Source organism: Bombina bombina, chromosome 3 (genome assembly GCF_027579735.1).
Source record: "Bombina bombina isolate aBomBom1 chromosome 3, aBomBom1.pri, whole genome shotgun sequence".
NCBI lineage: Eukaryota > Metazoa > Chordata > Amphibia > Anura > Bombinatoridae > Bombina > Bombina bombina.
Window position 1 is genome coordinate 789763689 of NC_069501.1, and position 21516 is coordinate 789785204.

At 34.4% G+C, this 21516-nt stretch overlaps 1 protein-coding gene across 1 annotated transcript in view; it reads left to right on the forward strand.

Annotated features, from left to right (window-relative positions):
- Positions 1-21516, forward strand: part of LOC128654040 (lysozyme g) — a 111142-nt gene that overhangs the window by 77781 nt on the left and 11845 nt on the right. Inside the window, exon 2 of the mRNA XM_053707690.1 lies at positions 8808-9004. Coding sequence (XP_053563665.1) covers positions 8808-9004 — 197 coding nt within the window. The remainder of the gene's footprint in view (positions 1-8807; positions 9005-21516) is intronic.

A 21516-nucleotide genomic window follows, 5' to 3' on the forward strand; every position in this document is an offset into this window, starting at 1 on the left:
GGCTGCTTCTTCTAAGGTAGAAGGTCGCCTGTCTCGCAGCCATTCCTTCCCTTGCTGTTCCATGCCATTATAAAAATGTTCTAAGAGAAACAATTGTAAAATTTCCTCACCAGTCACCGCTTTACTTCCGCTCATCCAGTGATTTGCCGCTCTCCGCATTCGGTGCGCCCATTCCATATGGGTATCGTTAGGCTTCTTTTTCGTGCCCCGAAACTGTCGGCGATACGCGTCCGGAGTTACTGCGTACCATCGCAACAGTGTCTCCTTAACTAGCTCATACTGTGTCACTTCCTCAGCACCCAGAGTACGAAAGGCTTCCAGGGCTCGCCCGGATAGTTTCCCAGACAATATCGTGGGCCACTCCCTGTTGGGAATCTGGTGCAGGGCACATTGCCTTTCGAAGTCCGCCAAATATTCATCAATCCCTGTCTCGCTCTCTAGGAAGGGTCGAAATGCCGCATAGGGTATCTTGGGCCTCCCAGCATTTTCGACAGGGATGATTACCTGCGGGGCTTCAGCATTGCGGTGTGCGTTCGCTAGGTTGAGTTCGTGGGCTCGAGTCTCTCGTATATCCTTGTCCGCTTCCGCCATCAACTGCTGTACCAATTCCATGGAGGGGTTCGGCCCGTACAGTGAGAGCCTCTCCCGAACAATCCTGGTTTTTTCGTCACTAATCGTGGTCGGTGTTTCCGCCATTGTGAAGCTCTGATCCAGTTCGGTAAATTCTGCGACCAGCTCTCTCCTCGGCCAGTTGCTGGCGTACCCCCCTCTGCTTTCAAGTAAATCCTTTAGGGTTGTACGCTTCAATTTTTCGTAAGCGCTCTCCATCCGTTCTGTACCTCTCCTAGGAAATCCAGGAAAAATCCCACCGCTGCCGCCAAATGTTACGGTTACCCTTAGTCTCGCTGAGAGATGGACCGCTTAGTAGCCTGGATTCCTATTGCTGAAGAGGGGAGAAACTGCTTTCCATAGTATTCTATATGAGTCTCGCAAATGTAGAATAATCCCCCTTAGCTGTAGTACAGCTAGGATACCCTTCTGCCCACAAAAACGAGTCAACGCTGCGATTGAGGGACAACCAAGAACTGAGGACTGGGATGCCCAGCCTGCTTTTTATTTAGGTTACATGCACACAGGGAACTCCCAGGGGGGGAAGCATAAAATCCCCCATCACACATTTAGACAAAGCCCTTGGACAGGCCACCGCAGATAACAAGTACACACAAGAAAACAATTGAGTCCTTCTTATCACCTAGCAGTGAATGCTTATCACAAACTTAATTACAGTACACAATATGCTAGGAAACCTGCCTCAGAAAATAGTTTTCTCAAAACTGAACAGAGTTAACCCTTTATGAAATGATACTTGTTACAGTTTTCTTGGAGCCCTTCTTAGGCGCTGGCTTGGCTGGTTCAGGCATTGCTGCTGGGAAATAAGTTTCTTCACAACAAAATAACTAATGCTTCTGTAACAACTGGAACATACTGAGCATCAGCGTGATACATCTGACACGCTCTGAACTCCTTCCACACTACAGCTTGTGCGTTCCTGCAGCTCTGAGGCTGCAGCATAAGCCACTCTGCAACGGCTGCTGTAGGAGAGACTTTTGCTTCACCTCTTTGCCTAGGATCTGAGTCTACTTAGGTGAATCCGGATATCAAGTAAGACTGTATAGTTTATTTCAATACCTTTACTAGGAGATTCCTGTATAGTTTGAGTATACCATTAGCAATTGTTTGTTACATATGCTGATCATGCTACAACGATCTTATTATTGTCACAGTGTTTATTTCAAGGATACAAATAACCTAGACACTTTTTTTCCTGCTGGAATTACTACTACTTTGTCTGTGAACTTATTTACTTGAGTCCAGTTCCTGCACCTCTAATTTTCTTGAGGTTTACTACAAGACTAAAATTCACTTCCTTGCTGATTATTGCACGTGGTCAGTAGTGCTTATATGCAAGGAGCTGATACATACTACTCTTTAATATATACATATCTACTTCCTTCTGGCGTCCTGCAGTTGAGCTCCAAAACCATTTCCCTATATTCTCACTGCTTGTGAATAGCAGTGGAAAAAATAATTACACCTTTAGTAATAGGTATGGTAATGGGACCATTTTCATCGCTATGTATAGAATTAAATGAGTCACTTCTGGCTACAGACATTATTATATTGGTTTAGTATTCAGTTAAATTAAAACGCTAATACAATTTTTGCCAATAAAAAGAGAGAAAAAAAATTACATTTAAAATAGTATTAATTTTGAAATATGAAGAATTAATATTTCGAAATATGAAAAATTAATATTTTTGATTAACTTTGAAAATATGAAAAATTAATATTTTTGATTAATTTTTAAATATGAAAAATTTATATTTTTATTAATTTTTCAAAAATTAATCTTTAATAATATTTCAAGATATTAATATCAATCTTGAAATATGAAAATCAACATTTCAACTCTTCAAAAATTATATCTTCAAAATATTAATATCGAAATATGAAAATTTTTCTCTCTTTTATAATAATTTCTATTTACCACAAATATATTATATCAAATATGATGAATATTAATAAATCTCAGCAGTGACTCCAATTATTATGTCAGTATATTTATGAAAATCTTAGTAGTGCTATCCAAATAATATATCAGCTTATGGCAATAATTTTCCTTAAAAATAGAAACCCTTAATCAACATGCACCTACTAGACCATACAATTAATATAAATATCTGAATTCTTTTATTTAGTTAATATCCATAAACATATTGAAATATATTTGCAATAAAAGGAAATGAAATAATATTATATGCGCTTAAAAACTATTTAAATATGCTATGCAAAGTTCATACACGCTTATCTTTAAAACCAACCTTATTTACAAATCTTTTAACATCCAAGCAATACAATTTTAAACTGGGCTCTTAAGTAATAGGATAATATATATATATATGTGACTACCAATTTAAAATACAATGTACACTTCTGAATTATTATTATATATTTGCATAGATGAAACAATTTAGTAGCAAAAATTTGTTTAATCATACACAGGCTGAATACTAGTAAAAATGCAGACTGTTCTCTAAATCTATTAAATACAAGTTGACTATGCTCTCACCAGTTCCCTTTTTGTTTCAAGTTTTTTTTAAAATTAGAACAATATATACTTCACCAATTTTGAACCAATTCGTAGCGGTCTTTAGGTCATCTCATTCGAAGGAAGGTTTTTGCACAAATCAAGGTTACGTTTTGAGCTCCTTGCTTAGTGAAATTTTCCCAGGTCTCTCGCAACCAAAATCAGATCACTAGTTTCAGCAAGTTGCAGACAACTGTCCCTTGTGCATTCACTACTCCCATTATATGTAATCATAGATGACCTGTTTCGTTCACGCCCTTTTTGCTTGTCCCTTGTCATTGGATAATTGGTTTAGTATACATTGTTGTTACGGAAACGCCCACGGAGCCTTGTCCCTTGTCATTGGATAACCGGAATATCTCATTCCCAACAGCTAAAAGGCTTTCTGGCTGTAGTTCTCTCATGGCAACACCGGGTGGCAGCATTACAAACAGACACAGCAATATCATTTTTAAACATTTGAACAACCTAAATCAGTATTTCTATGAAAGGGTTATTCATTTATCATAATTTACTGCAACAACTATTCACAATATTTGTTTTGGATAAGTTATATCTTAATTAATTTTCTGATCATTTTGATATGAAACATCAAATACATCTAACATTATATTTAAATAATTTATATTTCATTTAGCCTAACAGAAAATTTATATTTCATAGTCATATCACATCAAAGTAACTTCCATATCTTCATCTCACTATATTTTAAAAGATGTATTTAAAACTTTATAAACATTTATTGCACATTCATATGATATGACTTATTTCATCTCACGCAGGCATTCCATCTGAAATAAAGTAATAAGTGTCATTAATTATTTCTTTCCAGGTCCACAAGTATTTATTTATATTCTTAAAAACACAGAGGCTAAGTAAGATCTTTTATGTTTTCAAAACATATATATATATATATATATATATATATATATATATATATATATATATATATATGCACATTCATTTCTATGTAGATCTGAGATGATATAAAATGCAGCAGATTATGCATTGTTCCCTTTGTAAAATGTATTTAATTCAGTATTGTACTGTATTCCAACAAGAATATGCCATATTTTATGTTTCTAATAAGCCCAGGATGTATGAACCTTCTTCATGCTGATCTGAGATTATATGTCTGAAAAATATAAACAATCCAGAGGTTATTAAACATTTTTGACTGATCAAAACAGTTACCTCCCAAGCTTAGCAAATACCCATGTAATAATAGAGAATTAGACAATTTCCCAATACATTCTGGGGCATGCATTCAAATATAACATGTTACATTTCTGTGTATTTCTTTCTGAATACATGAATCCTGTCTATGTAGATATGAAATAAAAATAAATGTTAATAATCACTTCTCTTCAGGTCCATACAAATCTATTCATGTTCTTAAATACACAGAGTCTAAGATATTCATGCTTTCAAAATATGCATGTCTTGTATTTATTTTCCTAGTATATTTTATTTGAAATCTAAATACAGTTGTTGGAAACATGTAAGTCATGTATTTTCTCTGTTATCTTAATGTCTTCACTGCCCTTTCAGTAACTTTAGATTCACACCATAGCATTTGTCTTTTGTTTCCCAAGGCCTTCACTGCCCCACATGGGGTCAATCCACGAGTAGTTGTAAAAGTCTTAATATAGCATATTTTCTGTTTAGCTAGCAGTGCAGACGTGTATTTGATGTTTAGGGATAACGAACACCTATGTGCATAAAAGCTGTTTCCCTATGATTTTGACCACTTCCAAGAGGGTGTTTCAGACATCTCGTCTCCATCCATTTTGTGTGGTGTCACCTATCTGACAATCTATCCTCTTAATTTGTCTTTTATTACTCATCCTGTCTCAAACTGTAAGTTGATTATAGCAAATTTGGTATGGGCCTCATGTTCACACTTTAGCTAGGAATGACTCTTTTAAAGTAATCCTTAAGAGTTTCCTGTATAATTTAAAAAGTGAGGGAGAATTAAACCTGTTTGAAGTCAGTTCTTCTGAATGCAATGAGTTATTTTCTACTGATCAGTGAAATATCTGATCAAAGATACAGATTTATTAATCTTGAAATATATGATTAAAATATATATTTATTAACCTCACATATACCTCGACATAAAAGCACCATAAAGACATTATCCACTACATTTGCCTTTTTTATTGTTGGGATTTCATTCAAACATTTAAAAATCCCCACACCTATAATCACAAGGTCACCTATAGGATTGACTTTATTACAAGTTTTACCAACAGGATATTTTACAACCGTTGCTTGATAAGTCTGCTTGCTAACATTATTGACATATCTGTATTTTATTGTTTTTAATTTCATCATGGATCCATGATTTTAATATATTTGATATATTGATGTATTCAAGTTTTATTCATAACTTGCCGTTTACCAACATTCAGGACAAGGTTTATTTGGTTTATACATTTTATCTCACTTTTTAGATTACTCAGACACCTAGCCTTCTATTTAGGCGCTCTGCACACACACCTCCATTTCTAATTTATTCAAGCCCCGGCTAGCTAGGTAGCCTTTGTTCAGAGCCATAGGTGCACATCTCCTTGGCGCTTAGTCTATCCAGTTATTGTGAATATGACAATCACAATGATTTGGACCTAAAATTTACTTCAGAATTTGGTAGGCTTAACTTTTTAGATATCACTCTTAGACCTGATCTCACAGACATGAACATTAAGTTGGAGCTATATCGTAAACCCACTACTGGCAACACAATATTGAATTATAGGTCTTGCCATCCCATTCACCTACGCAAATCCATACCCAAAAATCCAACTAATAAGAGCCAAACAAAATTGTTCCAATCCTGAAACATATGAAATATGTGCCTTAGAAACTATTAACAGATTGGCAACGAGAGGCTATAGTATGGAATTATTAAATAAAACTAAACTAGAAGTGTACATCATTCCAAGATCAAAACATTTGCAATATAAAAAATCTGATCAGAATAATGAAAAAGGCAAACTTGAGTTCTCTAAAAAAACGTTATTTATCACTACATACAGTTCTGAGTATAACCAAGTGTGTAAAATTGTTAGGCAACATTTACCCATTTTGGATAATGATCCAATTTTATCCAAAATCATTAAAGGGCCATTATACACTAATTTTTTCTTTGCATAAATGTTTTGTAGATAATCTATTTATATAGCCCGTAAAGTTTTTTTTTTAAAATAAATGTATAGTTTTGCTTATATTTAAATAACATTACTCTGATTTTCAGACTCCTAACCAAGCCCCAAAGTTTTATGTGAATACTGTCAGCTACCTTCTCCAGCTTGCTCCTGTTTGTGTAAAGGGTCTTTTCATATGCAAAAGAAGGGGGAGGGGGGAGTGTCTTATTTGCCACTTGCAGTGGGCTTCTAAGTAAGTTTTTAAACAGTTTTTTACTGGATTTTTATATCAGTATCTGTGCATCTTATTCTTTATAGTAGTGTCTCTTACATGCAGTTATATGAAAATGAGTGTATACTGTCCCTTTAAAGATGGCTGTAATTTTGTGGCTAGAATGTCCAAAACTCTAAGGAACATACTTTCCCCTTCCATGCTTCCTAAACAGATGAATACCAATTGGCTTGCGAGAAGAAAAGGGTGCTTCAAATGTGGAGCCTCTAGGTGTAAAACATGCTCACATATTATACCAGGACACATTTTTAAATCACAAGTGTCACAGAAGGAATATGACATCAGATACTTCATAAACTGCAATACCATTACATGTAGTCTATCTATTAACCTGTCTTGGCTGTAATAAACAGTACACAGGAACAACAAAAAGACCCCTGAAGGATAGGTTCCTTGAACATATTAGGACTATAGAAGACCCCGAGTCCACAATACCAATTGCAAGACATTTTCATCATGAACATGATTCTGACAGTTCTCTACTAAAAGTTCAGGGCATTGACTTAATTCCTCTTAGTCCTAGGGGAGGTGACAGAATTTCCAAAATGAATGAAAGGGAAGTATTTTGGATTTTCCATTTAAACACTAGAGTCCCTTCTGGCTTAAACTCTAAAATGGATGTTAATCTTTTCATAAAATAATTATGCTCACCTTATGTAATATTACCTATGCTAACCTTTTTACCCTTCAATGTGATTAGGGCTCTTCTTGCACCATGGTTTCCTTAACAAATCAATAAGGGTTAAAATTCCCTATATGTATATATGTATACACATGCTAATTTCCATGTCGGTTCTACGGTATTAATAATGTGCTTACAATTTGTTCCCAACTATCATGTAGATATATACTGTACTGTGATGATACACTATTTAGTTTGGGTTTAGTTTTGGAACATGTTATTGGTAATTCCATTCTCAAAAATGAACACATTGTAACAGATGATTCTTAATGTGAGTTAGGCAACGTGAGGGTTAATGGCTACCAACAGAAAATCTATTTAACAATTAATTAATTATGTGCATATAAATACTTGCCTCAATCCTCTATCCCTATCAGTAATCAAGTGCCCTAGCGGCATGAAACGCGTCTGATGCGGAGAGTTGAGGCTCTTTCACTGTAGCCATTTTTCTATGTTTGCTTTTATGGTGCCTAGCAAATGCCTTCTATGTTTTTAAAGGATGCAATAAAATTCTGAACTTTTTACCCGATTCCAGTCTTCACTGTGTGTCAGGATTCTACAGTTTTTTGTGTATTAATATCAATGGACTGTATATCTGTGTTTTAATATTGTAAAATATTAAATTCTGGAATACATCAATTAAGATATATGATACAAGATTGAAATGAATTAATACACGATTTCCATTTTTGCTCATGTAAAATATCGACATTTGTGCTACAGTTGGGGTACATAGAAAACATGTGTATGCCTACAGGGGTACTTGCTGCAAAAAGGTTGAAAAACACTGTTGTAGAGCATAGGTAGACTTTGGAGCATGCACGTGCCTATATGTCAACAGTGTTTGCAACAATGTATATTATAACATGGCGCAATAATAACATGAAAATATAAGGGCCTAAAAAGCTTAAAGTAGTATAGACGTTAGATCTGAATTTTAAATTCAAACATATTTTGCAGAATAGTATTATGCGCAAAAATGTTGTGGTTAAGTTGTGATCATTTTTTGATGATGCAATGTTGGTTATATGTATTTGCCTCTCATGCATGCTCATGAGTGCTGTTTGTGATGTGCTGCATAATGCCACTGACAGTACTCAACAGATACAATGGGGCCGTATTATCAATGTGCGGATTATGTCCTCTGCATACGCTTTCGGCATTTATTATTGCACAGGCATTTCACTAGAAATGCTTGTGCAATGCCGGCCCCTGCACAGGCCACTAGCAGGGGGTGTCTATCAACCCGATCGTATGCGATCAGGCGGATTGTTGTCCGCCCCCTCAGAAGTAGTGGACGAGTTAAGGAGCAACGGTCTTAAAACTGTTTCCAGCAAGCCTGAAGGCCCACGCATAAACAGAGGCATTGGGGCCCATATGGGGGGTTGAAAATCAGCACCATAGAATAAAAATACATATTTCACCAATGTTATTTGTATCCCTCATTCTTACTCCTAAAATGCTCTCTTGCTTGTTGGTGCAGTTGGTTTCTATATAGTGTTACTTTATTTTTTTCATTATGCGTCTTTATTTTTAAAGGTGTGAAAGCATCTCAACATATGGCAGACAATGATCTCCGAAACCTGAATCGTTATAAATCAAAAATTCTAACGGTTGCTAGAAGGTATAGAGTGGATCCAGCTCTGCTTGGTGGAATAACTTCTCGTGAGACCCGTGGTGGTGGTTATCATCACAATGGATGGGGTGACAATGGGAATGGATTTGGTCTAATGCAGGTAAGAAATAACATTGTAAAAATGATTGTGGAGAGGCTGCTTGCCAATTTTGCATCAGTATCATACATAATAATCCATTACATGCAATATCATCCACTATGCAGTTGATTTGTCTAATGTAAGGAATTCTACATTCTATATGATAATTGAGTTGACCATTGCCTTCAGCACCCCTCCTGAGCTTCTGGTTGGAAAAGCATTATTTGCTTAGAGGATGACAAGATAGACAATAATAAAATAGGGCCCAAATGCCTTTCTATCAGTCTGCTTCCCACCGTTCAATGTCTCTACAATGTGCTCATTTGGTAAGTGTAGTACACTGTAATCTTGCTAGATGTGCTTGTTTCATATGTGTGTATAACCCATTAGTTGCCAGAGAGGGTTGCATTGGTGTCCTATCCACTAAACAAGGGGTTAAAGAGACAGAAGTGATGTGTACCTTCCAGTCAAGTGTACCTTATTTAGCTGGGCCTCCTGCTCTTAGATTTTCTTTTACCTTTGTATTGCTGAGAATTTCCCTACCCTCTGCTGAAGCCACAAATACACTAAAAGACATTTTTGTAACTAGAGCACAGTTAAGTTTCATTTAGGCTATTATTGTGGTATAGCAGCTAGGGTAATAAGGGGTTAAAAAGCCAAATAGGTTAGTACACTTTATTGTTGGACTTATCATCATGGCATATTTAATGGGACATAGAAGTCAGAATTAAATTATCATTATTCAGAAAAAAGTGCAATTTAAAAAATAAATAAATCCAATTTACTTTATGTAACTTACTTTTTTGCCTTGGTATACTTTGTTGAAAGTCATCTTTAAACAGCATTCCTAAGAAGGCTCCGGAGCATGCAGATGTCTTACTTTATGGCAACTATATTTTTGTTATACATATAGGGCTAGTGGAGAACAATCGATTTTTAGCCTGTAATGCAACGTCCATTCCGCACTCAATAAAATGACGTTTGAGTGTGGGATTTTCATAGCTCCCATATTACAGGTTGTGCGGTCTGGCTAAAATGCTTGCGTTACAGCCTATACCGACACGATCCATAACGCCATCTGAGAGCAGTAACAAAAATGTTTCACAAAACTCATAACTAGACTGTTACAAAGTACACTAACACCAATAAACTACCTATTAACCCCTAAACCGCCATCCTCCTGCATTGCAAATACTATATTACACCTATTAACCCCTAATCTGCCGCCCACCCATATCGCGACTATTAAATAGTTATTAACCCCTAATCTCCCACCGACCCACATCACCAACACTATTTAAATATATTAACCCCTAAACTGCCGCTCCCCGACACTAAATAAACCTATTATCCCCTAAACCTCAGGCCCCCCACATCACCGCAACTAAATAAACCTATTAACCCCTAAACCTCCGGCCCCCACATTTCTGCAACTAAATAAACCTATTAACCCCTAAACCGCCAGCCCCCAATATCGCAAAACACTACATTAAACTATTAATCCCTAAACCTAACAATCCCATAACTTTACATTAAAATTACAATATAAATGTCTTAAAATAAATAAAAAATTTACCTGTGAAATAAAAAAAACAACTAAGTTTAAACTATAAATTAACCTAACATAACTATTCTAATAAAATTTAAAAAACTACCGCCGTACACTGAAGTTGAATGCAAGGTACCCGTTTCAAAATGTTCCTCCTATTGGCTGATTTGAATTTAAAGAATCAAATCGGCCAATAGTTAGGGGGGTGTTAGGTTTAGGGGTTAATAGTTTAATTTAGTGTTTTGCGATGTGGGGGGTGACGGTTTAGGGGTTAATAGGTTTAGTTTAGTAGTTATAATGTGAGAGGCTGGAGGTTTAGGGGTTAATATTTTATTATAGTGTTTTGCGATGTGGGGGCCAGCAGTTTAGGGGTTAATAGGTTTATTTAGGTGTTGGCGATGTCAGGGGCAGCGAATAAGGGGTTAATAACTTTTATTATTGTCGGCGATGTCAGGGAGCGGCGGAATAGGGGTTAGTAATTATATTTAGTGTCGGCGATGTTGGGGAGCGGTGGATTAGGGGTTAATAACTTTTATTAGTGTCGGCGATGTCAGGGAGCGGCGGATTAGGGGTTATTAACTTTTATTTAGTGTTGGCGATGTCGGGTGCGGAGAATTAGGGGTTATTAATTTTTTTATTTAGTGTTGGCGATGTCGGGTGCGGCGAATTAGGGGTTTATGTTAGGGTGTTAGATTTAAACGTAATTTTCTTTTCCCCATAGACATCAATGGGGTTTTGTTACGGCGATCTCCATTCCACGATTGCAGGTGTTTTTTTTTTTTAACACTCTCTCCCCATTGATGTCTAAGGGGAAAGCGTGCACGAGCATGTCAAATCAGCCCTTGGCTTTTGTGCGATATGGAGCTTAACGCACCATAATGCACAGCACAAGGAGGCTTATCAGTAACTCGTAATGGCAGCGCTATGGTGAGTGCAATAACGCAATTTTTTTGGCATTATTTTCGCACCATGTTTAGTGCAAAACTTGTAATCTAGGTGAATTATATTTGTATCTTTAATAAAATAGAATAAACACTTATACTAACACTCTCTAAATAAAAATATTCCTATACTCTTTTTATACGTGCCCCCAAAGTGTAATTAACATAGGATAATGTTAGTCATACATTTAAATACAGTTTATTAACAGTGAAACAATAATAAAGCAACATGCAAACAGCAATAGCAAAAATAATCATCTTAATAAATCAGTGATTAACAAAAGCATGCTATGTTACTATGTCAGGATAATGCAACAAGTGTGAGTAAACCATTGGCAAACCTATTTCCTAATAACAACAATTATTGTAAGGTTAATATTACTTGTATTATGCAGAGAAAAACATTGAGAGAAAGTGTTTGCGATGGTTATTTAAAAATGCAAATTTAAACAAAAACTCCACAAGTATCTGTGTGATGTAGTTTGGTTGTACAATTCAGTTGGAAATGAACCCTTGGCTTAGTGGAAATGTGCCCTCACCACTACTAGAAACAATTATTGTGATAAAAAAAATGTTTTTGCTTCCTTGACCCTGTAGAAAACAGATGTGTAGATGTAGATTATTGTCCTTATTTAGATTGGAATAAAGAAAGAAAAATATATGTATATTATTTTGCAGCAATAGCCCAGTGTGAGGAAGTTATTTGTAGGGTTATATGGAAAGTAATGTGTCTGTTATAGGAAGATATATATACAATTACGGTTTTAGAGGGCGTTTAAAGCGTTTAGGTTCACACTCCGAAAAAAGAAATTTCGCTATCCTCTATTTCATTACAGGAAATAAGTAACTTTTAAAGATATTCTTAAACCAACATATAGAAATTAAAAGGAACAGGTGTTTATCCTGTCGATAATTAGAACATATGAACAGAGTTAATCCTTATATACCTTAACTGATATAGCTGTTAGAGGAGAATACATGCACCTTTAAAATAAATTTATTGTCATAAAGAGTCCCTATACAGTTTCATCTAGACCAAAATATTTAAGCTAAAACAAATTATTTGTACATCCAGAAAATTAGTTATTTTGTATAATTCAATACAATTACTACTATAGAAAAATTACAGTAAAAAAAAGGATTTGACTACAAACAGGATGCATTCTAAATAGCACTTCTTTTTCCCCTGATAAATTCTTAAGGCATCATATTTACATGGAGTGATCATTTAGATGATATGACTAAAATATAACTTTTATTCAAAAAATGTTAAAATAAAATATGTAGAATTAAAAACACAAATAGAATGAGGACATGTGAAAATGCTAACACACTTGGTTAAATGTGAATTGGGGTTGTCATAGCTCTAAAATTAAGTACTTGCAGAATTATGTGCAAAGGAGATTCTAATCCTGGTTACTAAATGAATATATTAGAAATAGAAGTCAAGTTTATAGGTATTGCTAATACTTGGCTAGTCTCTATTCATATTATATAAAACTATTCTTTGTACATTCTTATAGGATTCACAAAAATACTATGTGATAATTCAGTAAACATATGCTTTAATAATTTGCAAGTTAACGAACAGCAAATTATTATGAATTATACAGTTGTGATATGCTTAATATTAGTGAAATCTAATCTTTTAGGATTTTAGGGTTGTTTTTTTAGAGCGTATTGTCTCTTTAATTGGAACAATTTTAACACCAGTGAGATGGTTTACTGGAGATTAGAAGATTGTAAAATATCGCCGGTCTAGCTGTTATTATGTTTATGGGAAATTGTTTAGATTGTAACAATCTCAATGATGATTATATCATGTCAATACATTTGTTTGTAAATGTTGAGATCATGTAATTAGGATTTAAATATATACTTTCAAACTTTCACAGAATTCTGTTAATTTACAAGAAGAGCACTATTAATTGTTTGTGTATTAAATTCTAACATGACTTGCTTTCTCATTCATAGCTACCCCTTTGTAAATAATGGTAGTGATGTTTAGATTGATTGTGTTATTTTTAATAAGTCTTCTTATAGTATAATTAATATTATTACTGGGGTCATAATAAAATAATGTTTCCACTTATATAACCTTATGATTTAAGAATACTTCATATAATTCTTTGACACTACTATATCCAGAATATATACTCTTTCGTAGTCATGCAATGAGTGTTAGTCATTTATTTGAAGTTAATATCAGTGATTAGTAGTGCCCAATCTGTATATCAAGTCTAAAAAAGTCTGATGATCTAATGTCGCTATATAGCGATTATGTTTGTGATGTTAATGTCTTTAATGCAGACTGTGCATATACTTTAGTTGATTTCATGCGTTAGAACTGGCCCACAGATCTGTATTAATTTAATGTGCTTTGCATAGAGATTCTAACTATTGCAAGAGGATGTTTAGATTATAGACCAGTTTATATGACAGATCGAGTAATACTTTACAAATAAATAATATTTGGTAACAATTACTATTGCACTATTAATATTGTAATTCATTATGATGTATAAATAATAAAGAAACCCTCAATAAAATTCCACATCTTTAATTTCAGTATTCACATCACCTTATTCTGTCTATCTACTAGATATAAAATTGATGTACACTAAATCCCAGGATTCGATTTTTCTGATGAATTCCTGGACATCAACACAATTTGCAACACACTTCAAGACACTTTTACACTCCCTTCAATGAATCTACTTATTTTGACTTTTATATTTATTTATTGTTAAGCCATTTTATAGATATCACTTTAGTGGATACAAAGGGACCTATCAAATTAAATATTAACAAATCATCTAATATTTGTTACTTAAAGTTTGTAATCTGAAGATCTATCCTCAGAATAATATTTACAAGATCCTATCCTCCTGGATCCTGCTCACAAAGTATAGTAGTATGTATTCAGTTATCTCGACATAATCCAAAATTGATGCTAAAGAATTCTCAAGCAAGTTTCAGAAAATGTTTTATTGAAACAATTGAAACCTAATATGCAATATACAAAAAGATTTAGATCTAAAATATAATGACCCTAAGAGGTCCGAATTTCAAGACAGGGAGAGTATAACTTCTGCAGTAATAATGTTAATATAAAAAGTGAACAAGATTTTTCTGCAGATGTTAATAACTGGCAAGCACCCAAGGAGAATCTATCTTTTACCCCCCTTTTTGTATGTAGTTACCAATAATAAACTCAAACACACAATACACAGAGATAAGAACGATATATCTTTAAAAATAGTGGGTTTTTTTTTTTTATATCTTTATTTATGTACCAAATCAAGCAACATATCACAAAACAATAACAGGATGGAGCATAAAATAAAAGCATACCAAAATCACTTGTCGTATGTGTCAAATAATAATATATTATTGAGATAATCTAACTATAAGGTTACACATAGAACCATATCTCCACCCTTCCAAGAGAAGAAGAGAAAACAAACCCTCTTCTATCTAATATATTTTACTCTTGTCACTTGAATTGGAGCTTTTCAAACATTATTTTAAACACACATAAAAATAACCACAGAATGAAACAACACAAAACAAAACAAAAGCTAGATCATATATCTTATTTATATATGACACCCTGTCAAAATTCCTTCTATCAGCCCCTGTACAGGAACTTTATGCCACCATCTTTACAAATCCTCCCTAGTTATGTAGCCTGCTTTATAGAAAGGTTTCATTATTTCCTCTGTAAACTCAGCTGTCTGTACCTTAATAATCTTCCTCCATTTAGCAAAAAAAACTTTAAACTGCTTCTCATTATCAGGTTCTATATTCAATTGTTCTTGTATCAGTTGAGATATCACCTTCTGTCTAAATTCTGCTATGCTTGGGTATTTTTGTGCTTTCCAGTATTGCAATATTAAATTCCGGGCTACTTGTATTATAGTTGTTATCAACCAATATTCTTCTTTCTTGAATTGTATTGGGAGAACAAACAAAAATATAGACGTAAGAGTGGGGGAGAAAATCTGTGTTAGAAATCTATTTAACCAATATGCCACCTTTCTCCAGTACTGTAGTATCCTAGGGCAATATCAGAAACAATGTGTGATATCTGCCTGTGGGGCGTGGCAATGAAAACTATCTCCTTTGAGAGTTTTGTCCCATTTAGCCAATAATTTAGGCATAATATATGCATTATTTATAATGTAACTGTGTGTTTCCTTCCACCGCGTGTTTCTGTATCCAACTAATTCTATACTCTGTTTAATATCTATTTTTTAAATCTCTGGCAGGATCTTTTGCCATTTGTTCTCTAGATTTTCTAAATGTGATTTACCTAAATTTTTCATAATCATTTTATACCATGTTGCAATTGAAAAGAAACCAGCCCCATAGATTTGGATACCCACTCCAATTGTTCCTAACTCCCAATTACTATCTCGATTATACGTTAAATGATTATAAAATTGTCTTGCCTGAAGATAGCCATAGAAATGATGTCTCGGTAAACCAAATTCTTCTTGGATTTGTGTAAATTATTTTATCATCCCGGTCCTCTTGTCTAACAATTGTACTATGTATTCCAGGCCTGCCCTTCTCCAGACATGAAATATTCCATAGTTAAAACCAGGTTTGAAATCTATATGTCCCAAAAACGTAAGATATTTAGATACCTTATAATTAATGTTGAGAGTGGTGCAAAATTTTTGCCATGCCCTTACTGTTACTTTAAAAATAGTGTTATCTAGATACAAAAATCCAACTATCTTTAAATAAAGTACACAAGAATACTGAAACTGATTAGATATGTACACACATCAAACATTGTCAGATCTCCAATTTAACTCTCAAGTGCAGACGTATCCAAATGTCAATCAAACCAAGAATGATAGGGATTGGCCAAAGACGAAATTTGGGGTGGAGTAAAGGTGATATACCCCCGCAGACGCCGGCGTGTGTCACCTTTTGAAAAAGCCGATACACCAAACGGCGAAACATGTTAAGGAAGGGTTGTTGACTTTTTCCAACGCCTAACTAGCAAATAGATGTGACACTCCTAATAAGTTAATTTCACTAAATTACATAGTGAACATTTGGCTGGGTTATGGTTGATAAAACGATCAAACATTTGAAAAAGGTCTGAAGCCAGATAGCTTTAAGTAAAAGCAGTCTAAACGCAGTGGTTACATAGCGGGAAAATTTAAATCCTCTATACCGCCCAAAACCAGCGAGTAGCAATATATTCAGTAACAAGTTGCTATAAGCCTAATAGTTATTTATTTGTAACATATCAATTCAGTTTAAGAACCTTTGTAATGTTCTGATATAAACACTATTAATAGTGCAATAGTAATTGTTACCAAATATTATTTATTTGTAAAGTATTACTCGATCTGTCATATAAACTGGTCTATAATCTAAACATCCTCTTGCAATAGTTAGAATCTCTATGCAAAGCACATTAAATTAATACAGATCTGTGGGCCAGTTCTAACGCATGAAATCAACTAAAGTATATGCACAGTCTGCATTAAAGACATTAACATCACAAACATAATCGCTATATAGCGACATTAGATCATCAGACTTTTTTAGACTTGATATACAGATTGGGCACTACTAATCACTGATATTAACTTCAAATAAATGACTAACACTCATTGCATGACTACGAAACAGTATATATTCTGGATATAGTAGTGTCAAAGAATGATATGAAGTATTCTTAAATCATAAGGTTATATAAGTGGAAACATTATTTTATTATGACCCCAGTAATAATATTAATTATACTATAAGAAATCTTATTAAAAATGACACAATTAATCTAAACATCACTACCATTATTTATAAAGGGGTAGCTATGAATGAGAAAGCAAGTCTTGTTAGAATTTAATACACAAACAATTAATAGTGCTCTTCTTGTAAATTAACAGAATTCTGTGAAAGTTTGAAAGTATATATTTAAATCCTAATTACATGATCTCAACATTTACAAACAAATGTATTGACATGATATAATCATCATTGAGATCGTTACAATCTAAACAATTTCCCATAAACATAATAACAGCTAGACTGGCGATATTTTACAATCTTCTAATCTCCAGTAAATTATCTCACTGGTGTTAAAATTGTTCCAATTAAAGAGACAATACGCTCTAAAAAAAACAACCCTAAAAGATTAGATTTCACTAATATTAAGCATATCACAACTGTATAATTCATAATAATTTGCTGTTCGTTAACTTGCAAATTATTAAAGCATATGTTTACTGAATTATCACATAGTATGTTTGTGAATCCTATAAGAATGTACAAGGAATAGTTTTATATAATATGAATAGAGACTAGCAAAGTATTAGCAATACCTATAAAGTTGACTTCTATTTCTAATATATTCATTTAGTAACCAGGATTAGAATCTCCTTTGCACATAATTCTGCAAGTACTTAATTTTAGAGCTATAACAACCCCAATTCACATTTAACCAAGTGTGTTAGCATTTTCACATGTCCTCATTCTATTTGTGTTTTTAATTCTACATATTTTATTTTAACATTTTTTGAATAAAAGTTATATTTTAGTCATATCATCTAAATGATCACTCCATGTAAATATGATGCCTTAAGAATTTATCAGGGGAAAAGGAAGTGCTATTTAGATGCATCCTGTTTGTAGTCAAATCCTTTTTTTTTTTACTGTAATTTTTCTAAAGTTTATTTATGCATAAGCACTCCAACCAATAAAAGGTTGCAAATAAAAGTAACCAGATACAGATATCCCCGTAACATTTGTGTAGTGCTGTTGCAGTCCGTTTTTTTTTTTGCACAATTACTACTATGTATTACTTAGGTACACAATGTTGCCACATATGGTTTACTATCAAATTTTAAGAGTTAAAAATTGTGGCTAACAAATTGACTCAGATAATATAATGCTTAAAAATGAGCGCATAGATTGAAAAAAGCGCATAAAAAATAAGTTGGAGAAAAAAAGTGAAAAATAGCGTGAAAAAAGTGTAAATATATATAAAATGGTGAAAAGTTTGTATGTTAACAAATAATACGTTCAATCCTTATTGTAATCCTTTTTAGAATCAATGTACTTCAGTTAAGTTTTCTTCAAATCCGTGACTTTGAGTGTGTTTGTATTTAACGGTCCATTAATAATTGGATCTCTTTGCATTTGTCTCTTAAATATACAACTTGTTTATAACAAGCGCCTTGAAGACTTTATATTTGTGCGTTTGTCTTTTTGATATATTACTTGTTCGTAACAAGCACCTTAGAAAACCTTATTGTTTATGTGAGGTTATGCGAGGTTGCGATAGTCTCATCTTAAAGTCTGAAGACCTCCAGAAATGTTCATTTAGGTGGATCTTACCTCTGAATATATCTGGTGTTTTCTCAGAGCCTTAGCTCTCTCTGTGGCCGGTTGTATAACGTCACTCAATCTAGGCTTCTTTGTTATATACTTGCGCAAGTACTTTTTTTCAATCTTTCACAGCTCTGCTGGATGCAGTCTCTGAAAACTCTGCACTTCAGTACAATGTACGCGGAGATCAGACCTTCCTTTTCCTTTCAGCTGTGTCCTATTCTCCGATGTTAACTTTTACCAGATAGCGATTCACTGCCAAGCATCGTAATACAAATCCACACATTTCACCCCCTTCAGGGCTTTCTCAAGATTCAGATTGATGCATTGGCTTCATTTTTAAACCTCCCTCTCTTCATTTTGATTGGCTATTCTAATTTGTTACGTATATGTCAGTCTTAAAGTGATCCTCATAATTATTTAGTTTTTTCTTCTTGCACATTCAAACCCTTTTATATTATTATTTATTACCCTAATTTATAAAACCTTTCTGAGTCAATATGACAAAATGTTTATTCGTTGCCACTAATACTGAGTCAATTTGCGCACAATTTATACAAACAAATTCAGATTAAATATGATATTTAATTTTAAACCTGTTGGACATAAAATGTGAATACATAAAATATAAATATATTTTCCTTAATAAACTTAAGTTTTATTTTAACCTTATTTGCTATTTTTTAGACAAAAAATGGGGCAAGTTTCATTTCCAAATGAAACCCTTTGGGAAATAATTGGCTAGATTACGAGTTTTTGTTGGTAAGGCTTGCGATGCTAATGCGCAGTTGATGCTCACCGCTCACCTACAGACAACGCTGGTATTACAGTTTTTTTTAAACCCGGCGTTAGCCGCAAAAAAGTTAGCAGAGAGCAAAATTTAGCTCCACATCTCACCTCAATACCAGCCTTGCTTACGGTAGCGGTGAGCTGGCTGAACGTCACGTGCTCATGCACGGTTTCCACATAGGAATCAATAGGGCAGATCCGGCTGAAAAAAACCTAACACCTGCAAAAAAGCAGCGTTCAGCTCCTAACGCAGCCCCATTGATTCCTATGGGGAAATACATTTTATGTCTACACCTAACACCCTAACATGAACGAGTCTAAACACCCCTAATATTACACTTATTAACCCCTAATCTGCAGACCCCGACATCGTCGCCACCTACATTATACTTATGAACCCCTAATCTGCTGCCCCCAACATCGCAGAACCCTACATTATATTTATTAACCCCTAATCTGCCGCCCCCAATGTCGCCGCCACCTACCTACACTTATTAACCCCTAATCTGCTGCCCCCAACATCGCCGCCACTATAATAAATGTATTAACCCCTAAATCTAAGTCTAACCCTAACCCCCCCAACTTAAATATAATGTAAAAAAATCTAAATAAAATTACTACAATTAAATAAATTATTCCTATTTAAAACTAAATACCTATAAAATAAACCCTAAGATAGATACAATATAACTAATAGTTACATTGTAGCTATCTCAGGGTTTTTATTTTACAGGCAACTTTGTATTTATTTTAACTAGGTAGAAAAGTTATTAAATAGTTATTAACTATTTAATAACTACCTAGCTAAAATAAGTACAAATTTACCTGTAAAATAAACCCTAACCTAAGTTACAATTACACCTAACACTACACTATAATTAAATTAATTACCTAAACTAACTACAATTAATAACAATTAAATTAAATAAACTAAAGTAAGAAAAAAACCAAACACTAAATTACAGAAAATAATAAAATAATTACAAGAATTTTAAACTAATTACACCTAATCTAATCCCCCTAATAAAATAAAAAAGCTCCCCAAAATAATAAAAATTCCTACACTATACTAAATTACAAATAGCCCTTAAAAGGGCCTTTTGCGGGGCATTGCCCCAAAGTAATCAGCTCTTTTACCTGTAAAAAAAAAATACAATACCCCCCCAACATTACAACCCACCACCCACACACCCAACCCTACTCTAAAACCCACCCAATCCCCCCTTAATAAAACCTAACACTAACCCCTTGAAGATCACCCTACCTTGAGACGTCTTCACCCAACCGGGCAGAAGTCCTCAACGAAGCCGGGCGAAGTGGTCCTCCAGACGGCCAGAAGTCTTCATCCGATCCAGGCAGAAGAGGTCCTCCAGATGGCCAGAAGTCTTCATCCAGGAGGCATCTTCTATCTTCATCCATCCGGAGCGGAGCGGGTCCATCTTCAAGACATCCGACGCGGAGCATCCTCTTCCATCCGACGACTAACACTAAATGACGGTACCTTTAAGTGACGTCATCCAATATGGCATCCCTTCAATCCCATTGGCTGATCCAATCAGCCAATAGGATTGAGCTCGCATTCTATTGGCTGATTGGAACAGCCAATAGAATGCAAGCTCAATCCTATTGGCTGATTGAATCAGCCAATAGGATTTTTTCTACCTTAATTTCGATTGGCTGATAGAATTCTAGCAGCCAATCGGAATTGAAGGGACGCCATCTTGGATGATGTCACTTAAAGGTACCGTCATTTAGTGTTAGTCATCGGATGGAAGAGGATGCTCCGCGTTGGATGTCTTGAAGATGGACCCGCTCCGCTCCGGTTGGATGAAGATAGAAGATGCCGCCTGGATGAAGACTTCTGGCTGTCTGGAGGACCTCTTCTGCCCGGATCGGAT